Source organism: Chinchilla lanigera, unplaced genomic scaffold (genome assembly GCF_000276665.1).
Source record: "Chinchilla lanigera isolate Chin_1 unplaced genomic scaffold, ChiLan1.0 scaffold00051, whole genome shotgun sequence".
Classification (NCBI taxonomy): domain Eukaryota; kingdom Metazoa; phylum Chordata; class Mammalia; order Rodentia; family Chinchillidae; genus Chinchilla; species Chinchilla lanigera.
The window spans coordinates 5337400-5350273 of record NW_004955452.1 but is presented as its reverse complement, the minus strand read 5'-3'; the positions used below and the strand labels follow the sequence as shown (position 1 = coordinate 5350273).

General features: G+C 51.1%; 1 protein-coding gene across 1 annotated transcript; it reads left to right on the top strand.

The window, feature by feature from the left end:
- The first annotated feature begins 7480 nt into the window (after positions 1-7480).
- Paqr7 (progestin and adipoQ receptor family member VII) lies at positions 7481-12050 on the top strand. Its single transcript, XM_005394835.2, has one exon. The coding sequence runs from the start codon at positions 10048-10050 to the stop codon at positions 11077-11079; it is 1032 nt and encodes a 343-aa protein (XP_005394892.1). The 5' UTR covers positions 7481-10047; the 3' UTR covers positions 11080-12050.
- Positions 12051-12874: the final 824 nt, after the last annotated feature.

Below are 12874 nucleotides of genomic sequence, written 5' to 3'. Positions count from 1 at the left end.
GGGAGGAGGAGGAGGAGAGGGATGGGCAGGGGGCGGAGGACGGGGTTGGAGGTGGGGGGAAGAAGGGCAAAACGAGGGATGGAGGGGGAAGAACATCCGTGAGAAAGCGGGCAGGGAGCTGGCCTGGGCGCGTGGGGTCCTGGAGGCAGCGAGCAGGGCGCCACCCCACCCAGCTTCTGCTTCCTGGAGAAGGAGTCTAGGTGACAGTGTGTCCCAGGCTCCTGCGGTTTTCCTGGGTTGGGGGTGACTCCCCTGGTGTCAGCCTGATTTCCTCAGTCAGGGAAGGGCAGAGGGGACCCCACGCAACCCTAGCGTGACTTCGAGCTTGTGCGTTTGAAAACCCCGGGTAACTTTCCTGGGGAGCACCTGGAGCCTGTGGGGCTACCTCAGGCCAAGGAAGCCTAGAGTGTGAGGGCTTTTCAGAGCTCGGCTGCACCTGTTGGAGCACCCAGAGCCCCACCTTGGAGCTCCTGTCCTGGAGGGCGCGGCCCTCCCATCACGGGGCTTGTGCGGCCCCTGGAGCGCTCAGGAGAGGTTGCCCTTCTCCAGCCTCTGTTCCCCTGCGCAGAAGGCCCTTGCTGGTCACAGTGCAGCTCAGGTCCCATGGCCTTGTCCTGTGCTGGGTGACTGTGGCCTGGTTGCCAAACCTCTCTGGGCTGTTTCCCCGTGCACGGCCCCCTTTCAGAGCAGTGATGAGTCTGAGCTTCGCAGGAGAGTTTCCTTGAGAATTACTTTTTTCCATTCTGATGATGTTTCGGAGTATAAACGGAGGACTAAAGTGCACTCACAAACAAGAAGTTTCTGTTCAGTCTTGGAAGCCATGGAGGGGCTTTTTCTTAAGTCACAGTAGGCTGGCCGAGCTGGGGAATTGGTTTTCCATGAAGAAGGTGACCCAGTTGCTGAAAGATAGGGAGGCCAGCCAGGGAGGAAAATCCTGCTTGTTCAATGTGTCCACTGTGGGGTGCCCAGGGTGAGCTGACTCCAGGGGTGTAGTGTGGTGGTGAAGAGCAAGAGCTGTTTTCAGACCATCCTGCCTGCAGGGCAGGGGCAACAGCTTAGCCTTGAGAGTCCAGAGGGAGAGGGGGAATGTGTGTGAATGTTTTTGGAAATCAGCAAGCCGCTAATGGATTCATGTCTGTGTCTATTTTTTTTTTGTCTTTTTGAGACAGGGTCTCGCTGTGCACTTCAGGCTGGCCTTGAGCTCACTTTGTAGCCCAGGCTGGTCTCGAGCTCACAATGATCCTCCTGCCTCACCCTCCCGAGTGCTGGGATTACAGACGTGCGCCACCATGTCTGGCTACATGTCTGTGTCTAAAAGTAATAGTTCAGATCCGGGCATGGTGGCGCACGCCTGTAATCCCAGGACCTGGGAGGCTGAGGCAGGAGGATTGTTGCAAGTTCGAGGCTAGCCTGGGCTACAAAGTGAGCTCAAGACCAGCCTGAACTGCATAAGGAGACCCTGTCTCAAAAAGACAAACAAACAAACAAAAAGTAATAGTTCAGGATCTGCCGTGGCATGTCATCCTCATCAGGACCTTTAAGGAGGGTTTGCTTCTGACAGCCCCAATATTAACACTGGCCTGGCCTTAATGTTATTATTGTTTATCTTTTTTTTTTTTTTCCTTTTTGAGACAGGGTCTCACTACGCTGTTCAGGCTGGCCTTGAGCTCACTTTGTAGCCCAGGCTGGCCTCGAACTTGCAATGATCCTCCTGCCTCAGCCTCCCGAGTACTGGGATTACAGGTGTGCGCCACCACGCTCAGCTTGTTTATCCTTTTTGAGACTGGGCCCTTGTTATGTTGCCTTAGGCTGGCCTTGAATTGCTGGGCTCTAGTGATCCTCCTACCTCAGCCTCCTGAGTAGCTGGGCTATAGGAATGCACCATGGTGCCTGGTTTTATTATTTTTAACTGGTACATAAAAACATAAAAATTATGCATATAATGGGATACCATGTAATGTCTCCATATATTTAAGCTTGTATGTGTGTGTGTGTGTGCTGGTGGTGGTGCTGGGGATAGAACCCAGGCTCTGAACATGCTAGGCAAGCATTCTACCACTGAGCTTCACCCCTAGCCCAGGCCTTATTACTTTTATCTAGTGGGTTAGACTTTGTCCTGGCATGATATAATCCTTAAGAGAAAATGCTGAACAACCAGAGTGCAGAAAAGCAACAATGACATTATTCATGCCAGGAAGGAGACAAAAGAAGAAGTAGAATTATAACCAAATCATGCTGATAATAGATGTTATTTAGATAGGGTGTGAACTCCAGAAGGCAGAGTGTTCATACCCTGAGGTCTTGCCCTTGAGTATTAGCTTGCTGGGTTAGTTTTCCCACGGCAGTGTTTTAAACTTCTCTGTTCACTGTTGAAGCTCTAGTTCCTGGAACATAGTAGGGCTAAGATAAATATTGTTGGAATGTCACAGGGTTTCAAGGGCCCTTAGCAGTCGCTGGGGAATTCGCTCTCTCCCTTGCCATTTGGAGAAAGAGGGCCAGGAGGGCGAAGGGGCTTGTCCAAGCTTACCCAGGGATTGTGTGGCTGAGCCAGGAGGAGCCCGACAAAGAGTGGAGCCAGCGCTCTGCCAGCGAGCACTAAGCATCCACCGCTTGGTTTTGTTTTCACAAGAGCCCAAGAGTTGGCTGTTTTTCTCTTTTGATTGTAACTGAGAAATCAAACTCAGAAAGGTTACAGAGCTTTTGCACAGTTACCCAGCAGGGGAGGAAGGAGCTGCTCTGACTGAGGAGCTCCCACCAGAGGCCTGGAGGTCTTCATCTTGGGCTCTGGCCAGACTGAACACCTTCTGGACAGTCTCCGAGACATGCCCGTGTCACCAGTCCTTTGAGGGTTCTTTTGCTCCGTTCAGATGGACATCTTAAATTGGCAAAGCTCATTTTTCCTAGTGGCCCTGATGGCATCAGTTAATGCCAGATGCCACCAGCTGATGGTGCCAGTAGCAGGTCTCTGCTGCAGATCCTCCCTGGCTGCTGCTCTCAGGAGCTCTCCAAGGATAACAACCCCGAGTGTTTATCACTTTCTGCTAAAGTAACTGCTGTGTCCACACTACTCATGATAAGGATCCAGAGTAGCTTTTCAGGACCTTCCAAGCCCACACTGCCCAAGAGAAAAGTCACGAGCAGATTTATAGGACCACCTGAGCGAGGCTTTATTTGAACCTGTGCTATAGCACAGGCAGTCAGTACACCAGAGGGGGCCCTTCCAGACTAACTTCAGGAGCGTAAGAGGATCGCTGCTCTTGTAGCCCCAGAAGGCCTGTAACTGGGATAAACTAGAGCCTGCTGATTGATCCAAACTGGCCTACACTCAGGTCTTCTAATCCTAGCCTATTTATTTATTTATTTATTTATTTATTTGTCTTTTTGAGACAGGGTCTCGCTATGCCGTTCAGGCTGGTCTTGAGCTCACTTTGTAGCCCAGGCTGGACTCGAACTCACAACGATCCTCCTGCCTCAGCTTCCCTAGTGCTGGGATTACAAGCGTGCGCCACCACGCCCAGCCCTAGCCTATTTTTTAATTTTAATTTTTTTTGTACCAGGAATCAAACTCAGGACCTCGTGCTTGCCAGGCAGGCACCGTGCCACTGAGCTATATCTCTGGCCCAATCCTAGCCTATTAAATGGTCCAAATTAAATTCTACTGCTTGGTTTAAATCTGAGCCTGCTGCAGTCAGGGTAGACATGTTCTGGAGTGGGTGGGGGCGTCCGGGACAGCTGCAGCTGTCAGGATGGCAGTGGAGCAGAACATCAGAAGACTTGGGCTGTTTGATTGACAGCCGTCCCACTTTCATGAAAAATGGCGGGGCTGAGACTGGGGGATCTTCAGAGGGGCTAGGTGCATTAACATCGGCTTACCGAGGATGGGGAGATTGGGGAGGTTGATAATGGGCCCAGATCCCTCACAAATCGCTGCTATGTTAGGGATGGTTTCCTTGCCATTTCTTCAGCGCATTGGGAGGGAGGGAGGGGCACCGTGGATGACAGCAGAGCTGTACCCCCTGTCAGAGTGTCCCAGAGAGCCTGATGGGTGGCAGGAGGACTCTGAAGCGGGCTCTCAGGCTCTCCTCAGGACTGTGAGGGAGTGGAGGGAAGTGAGGCAGTGTGGCACGACAGCCCTTGGCCAAGCCATGTCCTCCTCCAGCCTTCACATGGCAGGGGAGAGTCGGGAGCTTCTTGTCCGCCTCTCCCAGGCCGGGCCACGTGCGGTCCAGGTTGCCCGCTGACATCGTTTATGTCCTGTGCCCTCATGCTGTGGGACAGGGCTTCTGGGGACATCCCGTCCCCTGGGATGTCACCCAGCCACCTCCCTTGCATCTGTGAGCAAGTGCCAGTTTTCAGGCCTTTGTGAAGCCAGAGGAGTTACTCTGAATGGGTTTTTCTGAGAACAACTTAATTATTAAATAAGGTCAGTGTCCTCAGAGGTCCAAACTCCAGCCAAATCTCCCTGGTCCCTAAATACACGTCAGGGATAAAGTAAATGTTTAAGGAGACACAGTGGCCAATCCAGTGGCGCTAGCTGTTGAGAGTTAGAGGAGGACTGAGGTTTTTGGAGAACCCTGAAGAAGTTTAAAATATCCGGGGATATTTTAAATATCACTACTCATATTCATAATAGTGATGGCAATCATATTGAGTTGCTTAAACTTAAACTGTGCTTAAACTTAGTTCTAGAAAATTTAATTTTTGCAGCAATCTAAGAGGTAGATAATAGAAATTCCCATAAGGGAACTAAGGATCAGAGAAGGTGAGTCACTTGTCTGATGTCACACAGTGCTGTGTTATGAAATCTGGTGCCAAAGCTGGTCGTCCAAATCTGAAGTTCATCTCCTTCCCCAGTCTATGTAGTGTCAGCTTTCTGCTTTCTCCTTATCTTCCTTCCACTCCGATTCCCACCAAGTAGGGGATATAAATCATCCGAGTTCACCCGACATCCACCAACCAGGCCCTGAATGCGTGTTCCTGGCCCAGTTTTGCTCAGTCCTTACTGTGTGATCTCAGATAAATGCCTTACCAGCCAGCCCTTGGCTATTCTGCATGTCTCATGCAGAAGTTAATGGTGAGCTGAGGCCTGGCTATGAGGATGTTCTGTGGGAGCCCTGAAGGGAGGGGAGGGGTCTGAGAGGTTGTCTTCAGCTCCACCTTCTGGTAACGTCATACAAGACATTGCTATCCCTAAAAGCCCCATCCTAGGGCCCCTCCCCTGTGGAAGTGCCACTCAGTGCTTGGGTTCTGGTGACTTTGTCTAGGCTTACGGCAGAATTCATCAGCCCCACGTTCAAGACAAACACCCCCAGGTACTCGCAGCAGCCTGGGAGGCCTGGAGAGACCTGTGAAGGTGTAATGCGCTGGGCTGAGCTGTCTGGAAAGGGCAGGGCCTAGCAGCTGGGTGGACAGGCTGTTCAGGATGCCAGGATTGTCCCTGCCAGGCGCCTGCTCCCTTCCTCCTGGCGCAGGCCTGATCCTTACTGCTCCCTCCTTTCATTCACGGTCTCTTTCTATGGATTAAGGGAATGGGAACTAATTCTGAAAACAGATCTATTTAGATGGAATAGAGCCTCCAGTCTGAAGGAAATAGGGCTGGGCATGGTGGTACACGCTTGTCATTCCAGCACTTGGGAGGCTGAGGCAGGAGGATCGCTGCGAGTATGAGGCCAGCCTGGACTACAAAGTGAGTTCAAGGCCAGCCTGGATTGCATAGTGAAAGCTTACCTCAAAAAGACCAAAAACCGCCCAAAAAAACCAAAAAGAGAAAGGAAATAGGGCAGTAGGACCTTTGACACTTAATATGTTGCCTCTGGGTCTGTCTTTGAGGCCTACTATGTCATAGGTGGGGGGGGGGTGTAAGACCTGCAGAGGTGTCCATGACCTGGGGCCTCCCTGGTGCACAGCAAAGGCAGAACTGGACCTGAGGGAGTCTGAGCTGCTGGAACCCAAAGGAAATACTTCGCAGGAGAGACTCTTGCTGCCAGCTTCAGATAGGTGTTTTCCAAAGCTGTCCCGTGGGCTGCAGGAGGCAGGGCAGCAGCAGAGCGCTGGGAGCGTCCTTGTTCTACAGACAGAGAGCGGGGTCTAAATCTGGCCCCAGCACCTCCTCTCTTTCTCTATCTGTGACCTTGGATAAAAAGTTATTTCTCTGCAACAAAATGAGCATAATATTGGCTGCCCCACAGGGAGGTTTTGAAAACTGCAAAGAGGCTATAAAAAAATGAGCATAGCTGGGTGTGGATGTACATGCCAGAACTCTGGGAGGCTGAGGTGGGGCTGCAAGTTTGAGTTCAGGATAGTCAACTTAGTGCGACCCTGTCTCAAAGTAAAAAATAAAACAGGGCTAGAGATGTATCTTACTGGAAAGGCCCTGGGTTCAATCCCAAGTAGCACAATAAGCAAAAGAAAAACCCAAAAAAAAAAACCAAACTCACACACAAAAAATAAGTACTTAGCACATTTTGGCTGTCTTTACGATGCAGTTGTTACTGGGCTAGGAGTCCTTGGTCATGTAAGCTGAGTACACAAGTAGGTTCAAAAAAGCTAAACTTCTTTATTGCAGGACTTCTCAGAGCCTTTCATGTGATGTTATGCCTTGGGAATTTCCCAGAGTGGAATGCAGAGCATAGGACTGCACTTAACAGATCATAGGGACCCAGTTACTAGGCGTCTGCAGGGCACCATGAAGCTTCATATTCCTTGTTTTGTTCCCATGGCAGAATGAAAACTTTTGGGAAGGCCTTTCTGTCTCTGAGCTCTGATTCCCTCATAAAACAAGTCAGCTGCGTGAGATGCTTTCGGAGGTCTTCTCTGTCCCTGAGGTTCCGAGTTGGGAAGACATGGTTGTGGACCAGAGTGGGGGCCAGATTCCTGAGGCTGGAGCTCAGTCTCTCAGAGGAGAGGAGAGTGCCCGGCCCTGGCTCCCCCACCAGTGAGGCTGCCAGGGAGGTTCTTGTGCTCAGGGCAGAAGTGGCTCTATGACGTAGTCCATCGACAGGGGCTTCTTTCTAAACCTACCCTGTGCCAGGCGCTCTGGAGTGGCAGCAGTGGACGAGTCCTCCAGCGCTCAGTGATAAGTGATACCCCTTGCAGAGGGGTGTGACAGTCAGTTTAACTCCGGCCTCCCCACTCGCTGGGCTAGGAGAGGCCAGGGCAGGGCCGACTCAGAGGTCCTCATGCAGGAGCAGCTCGGTTGCCAGTCAGGCCAGGGCTTAGCACCGTGCTGCTCACCCAGTAAGTGCCTTCCTTGGCTCGTACTATGTAAATGATCTAGCTGGCTTTGTGGGTGATCGCAGCCCTGCTGGTGGCAGAGGCTGTGGATTCTTTATCCTGTCCATACGGAGGCTGGAGCAGAGGTGCAGGTGAAAATGGACAGAAGCTGGGCGTGGTGGCACGCACCTGTAATCCCTGTTGCGAGTTCGAGACCAGCCTGGGCTACAAAGTGAGCTCAAGGCCAGCCTGAACTGCACAGTGAGACCCTATCTTAAAAGGACAAAAAAAAAAGAAAAAAAAATTAGCATTAAAAATGGACAGAAAACCTAGATGTTGAGTCCAGAAAGCCAATGGGGAGGGCATTATTTGGTAGTGGGACAGGGCAAGATTACCAGGTTGGGTTTTCAGTGGAAACTTGAGTTCATGAATTAAGCAACAGGTACCAGGCAGGACAGTCTTGTTTGGTACTGACTGACAGCATTTGCCGCCTTGTCTTGCAAAGGGCAGCTTCATGCAGTGGTCTGGAGCACAGCTTGGGTTCAGCATGTGTCTCTCTACTTCCTGGTAAGGGAGGTGAGTGAGGTACTTAACATCTCTGTGCCTCAGTTTCCTTATCTGGAAAGTGGGAACAACGATAGTATTTGTATCACAGGATTGACATGAAGTTTATATGAGTCACTCACATATAACTATCCCGGGCTGATCAATCCCCTAATCATCTGGGCGAGGCTACAAAGAAGGACAAGAGACAGAGGCCATAATTTAGAATGCAAAGGGAACTCAGAGGGTCAGAGCTCTTATGAGGCTGAGAGCAAGAGTCTCTGAACTCTTCGCTCTTTACTGAATGCACACAGCTTTTCCAGGGAGCGTGTAGGGAGGTCCCGAGAACAGCAGAGTGGAGGGCCCTGATGCGAGCAAGGTCTAGTAAGAGACAAAGCGTTACGCCGCTGATTAATAGGAAACTTATTTTACCCTTGGCTTAGTATTTACTTCTGTAGAATTTTGTACCAGAGGCAGAGGGACCTCAGCTGAAATGCTATCTTGCCTTCTGAGACATCGCAGCGTCCCAGCTCATGGAGACCTCCACTGAGACCAGTGGCCAGTGAGAATTTTGTTTCCTCATGCCAACTGCTAGCTCGTCAGGCCAGGCACATAGGCCTAGACAGATCCAGACTTTTAATATAGAAAGCTAATTTATGGATTTGTAGCTCACTCAGGGTGGTTTCCATCAATAACGCGCTTCACGTGGGGCCTGGCAGAGCGAGTGCTGATGAGCATTGCCACTGTTTGTGTGCCTGGCTCTGCTAGACCACGGCGCTCCCGAGTGCAGGGATGGAACCCTTTCTGGCTGCACCCTCTCTTGAATCTGGCACAGGCTCAGAGGCAAAGCTGGCTCATTGTCTGCTCAATGGATGAATGTAGGAAAGGATGGGTTTTTCTTTGCTTTTTTCTACAGGGCTGGGGATGGATGCCAGGGGCCTTCACATACTAGGCAAGCGCTCTACCACTGAGCTAGGTCCCTAGCCTGCTTTAGTGTATGTTGAGATGAGATCTTGCTAGGTTGTCCAGTCTGGCCTTGATCATTTGTTCTCCTGCCTCAGCCTCTTGGGTGGCTGGAGTACAGAAAAACGTGGAGGCAGCAGTGAGGGAAAGGAAGTTGGCTTAGGGTGTGACTTTGGGGTTCCATGGGAAATGAGGGTAGGTGCAGTCTTGAGGGCCTTGAGTGCAGTGATTAGGGGGTAGATTCAATTTATTTGGAATTAGCAATCGTGGGCCGTGGGAGGAGGGGCTGCGAAGTGGGGGTGTGGCTGAGGGATAGGAGTGTTCCTATAGGATTGGTTATTGCCTGGGGACTTTTAGGGAAGAAGTTGCTTTCTGAGCTGGGCCTTGGAGGGTATGAAACGTGATCCGGATGTTAGTACATTTTTCTTTCATTCAGTAAATACTCCGCCAGCTGCTTGCTAAGTACCAGGGTTCACAAAATAATGAGACAAACTTCCTACTCTCATTAATGATTTTAATGGCCATAAGGAGTTTTATACCAAAGGACAGTCCAATGGTAGGACTCAAATAGAGAAGTTGGGGGTTCAGGGAAATCATCACAGAGGAAGTGGATTTTGAGGGATGCGTGGGAGTTTTCTGGGTAGGCAAGATGAGGGAAGTGTCTCAGGCAAAGTGTCTCACCACCTTGTGCAAGGCTACAGACACTTGAAGCAGCAGCCCCGGGGCTTTGGTGAAGCTGTGGCTGGATTTGGTTGACCAGCGTATTGTGGTTGAGCAGTAAAGCTGCAGAAGGAGCAGGGACCAGACCGTATAGGGTAACAAAGTCAGCGGGAGCCCCTGGCAACTCTGAAGAGGCTATCGATAGAGGCAGTGGGTTGGTAAGGTCATTGTCACCACCAGGTTAACAATGATAGTGGCGCAAACCTAGGGGTGGAAAGAGCCTGTCCCCACGTGGTGTGTTCGTGACAGGTTTGTGTGTTAGGGGAGATAACAGCTGGGGCTGCCGGTTGGAGCCTGAGCTGGAGAGGAAGTGGCGGAGGTAGGAGCCTTATGAATGAATGCAGTCCTCAGACATTTACCGGGCAACTGCTATGTGACATGCTAAGGGCCTAGAATACATCAGGAAACAAAGCGTTCTTGCTCTCCTAAGGCCAGAGCTGAGATCCTGTCTAGGACAATTAAAGTCAGTGTAAAGACAAAGGTATGGAGAGGAGGGAGACCGAGGCAGCCAGGCTCCCACTGCTGCTGCTGGGGACAGGGAGGACACCAGGCTCCTAAATTTGCACTGGCCTCTTTCCCAGCTCCCTTCCCAGTCTTCCAGCCGTGGCCATGGCAGCAGCCCAGAAATCCAGCCACCTACTGTCCAGCCAGTGGCACGCTGGCCAGGAGTCTCTGCAGCTCGAGCCCTTTTTCACGGTGGACCGATCCCAGGTGCCGCCCCTCTTCTGGAAGCCGTACATCTATGTGGGCTACCGGCCGCTGCATCGGACCTGGAGCTTCTACTTCCGCACGCTGTTCCAGCAGCACAACGAGGCCGTGAACGTCTGGACACACCTGCTGGCCGCGCTGGGGCTGCTGTTGCGGCTGGCCGTCTTTGTGGGGACCGTGGACTTCTGGGGAGACCCCCACGCCCTGCCCCTCTTCATCATCGTCCTTACCTCCTTTACCTATCTCTCCTTCAGCTCCCTGGCGCACCTCCTGCAGGCCAAGTCCGAGTTCTGGCATTACAGCTTCTTCTTCTTGGACTACGTGGGGGTGGCCGTGTACCAGTTTGGCAGTGCGCTGGTGCACTTCTACTATGCCATCGAGCCTGCCTGGCATGCCCAGGTGCAGGCCATTTTCCTGCCCACGGCTGCTTTTCTTGCCTGGCTTTCCTGCATCGGCTCCTGCTACAGCAAGTACACCCAGAAGCCGGGTTTGCTGGGCCGCATTTTCCAGGAGTTGCCCCAGGTGCTGGCCTATGCCCTAGACATCAGCCCCGTGGTGCACCGCATCCTGGTGTCCCCTCACCCTGCTGCAGATGACCCTGCTCTTCTCTACCACAAGTGCCAGGTGGTCTTCTTCCTGCTGGCTGCTGCCTTCTTCTCCACCGTCATGCCCGAGCGCTGGTTCCCCGGCAGCTGCCACGTCTTTGGGCAGGGCCATCAAGTTTTCCACGTCTTCCTGGTGCTGTGCACTCTGGCTCAGCTGGAAGCTGTGACGCTGGATTACGAGGCCCGGCGGCCCATCTATGAGCCTCTGCATACCCGCTGGCCCCACAATTTTTCTGGTCTCTTTTTGCTCACTGCGGGAAGCAGTGTCCTCACCGCGTTCGTTCTCAGCCAGCTGGTGCGGCGCAGGCTAGATCAGAAGACCAAGTGAGGCGGACGGCAGCTAATAGGGAGGGCGTGCAGTGGGGTCTGGGGTCCGGGCTTGGCTCCAGATAGGAACAAGGCCTGGCAAAGTTGTTTGTGTCTGACCCGCACCGACTCTGCACACAGCTCAACTTCCAGGGTGGCGCTGTCCAGGCCTTGGACTCGGGGACTGGCCAGGAGCTGCTGGACTCAACTCGGGGCCTGCCCAGCTCCTTCCCCTAGAAGAAAGAGCGAAGGCTGTGGGCCACTGTGGCCTGTCCTTTCACTGCCTTCACAAGGGTGGGGGTCAGTTTGGGTCAGGACCCAGGTTTGGGGCTTTCAGGTTGCCTGGGTAGAAGATAAAAAACATAGGCTGGAGTCAGATTTGAGCTGGAGGAAGGGGAGGCCTCAGCAGGCCACTCTACCCCCATTGCGCTGGCAGAAGGGAAAGGGCAGGCCCAAATACCTATAGGATCTTACAGTCCCTGAGCCTGGATTGCCAAGCTCCGGAGAACCCGAAAAAGTAGAAGATTGTGCCAGACAATCCCATTCAGTGCCCTGTACCCCTGCAGTCACCACCCCAGACAGTGAGCCCCCAGTCTCCTAGCTCTGGCCGGTGTCCCACACAGCTGTTCCCAGATTCTTTCCCAGTTCCCTTGTTCATGATTCAACTAATTTGTTCAGTGCTTCCTAGGCCTCTGCTCAAAGGCAGCCATTGGCTGGGCCCTGTGGATTAGTGCAGGATGACCACGCCTTTAAAGCCAGAATGAAACTGCCAAAGGGAGCACTGAGATGAGAATAATCTGTATTGCCTGGGGTTTGGGGCTGGGAAGAATGAATAGGAGTCTGCAGACAGATGGGTGTGCTAGACAGGGAGTGGGGGAAGCCTGTACAAGGGTCCAGAGGTACAGAAGGAGTTCAGTACTCCAGCGGCTGGAGCCAGGGGTGGGCTGGTCTGATATGTACTGGATACAATAAAGTGACTGTGACAACTGCTGACTCTGTTTCTTGTCCTAGAAAGAGGAACCTACCTATAATATTTGGAGAATTTTCCAGAGGAAGCTGGTGCTCCTAGGGGGTGGACACAAGTTAGAAAGAAGTGCAAAAAAATAAATAAAGAAGTGCAGTTCCTGTTTTATCTTTGCCTGGGTGTGGGTTTGCATCCTATTTTATTTTATATACGTATAGACAGATATACACATATATACATAAATAAAACTTTTTTGGTAAGGAATTGGGAGTTTTATTACTAAATAAGTTTTAAAAGTAGTTACAAGAATATGTGTAAAATATATGTATATAATCCCACTTTATAATTTGACAAGTAGTTCATTTTTTTGTTTTTCCTTCAATCAAGGCTTTTTATATGTTAACGTTTTTAGTTTGTTTTTGTTTAGTTTTTTGAGACAGGATCTTGTTATGTAGTCCAGGCTAGCCCTTTTTTTTTGTAGGTAAGGTCTCACTGGGTAGTACAAACTGGCCTTGAACTTGCTTATGTAGCCTAGGCTGGCCTCTAACTAACAAAGGTCCTCCTGTCTCAGCCTCCCAAGTGCTGGGATTACAGGTGTGCACTACCACGCCTGGCCAGGCTGGCCTTCATATGTTAATTTTTGTAATATTCCTTTTTCCATAGTACACAAGCCATATATGTACAATGAATGAAAATTACAAAATAAGGGGAAAACCCCTAAATGAATAAATATGACTTCACTGCTAAAATACTGAGGAACCTTATATATATAATATGTAATATATTAATAAATATTTTATGTGTATTAAAATATATAGTATATCAAACACACAGGCTGGGGATAGAGTGCTTG

What these genes read in the sequence shown, in the direction of transcription:
- Paqr7 (XM_005394835.2), top strand. Translation starts at nt 10,048, where the DNA reads ATGGCAGCAGCCCAGAAATCCAGCCACCTACTGTCCAGCCAGTGGCAC.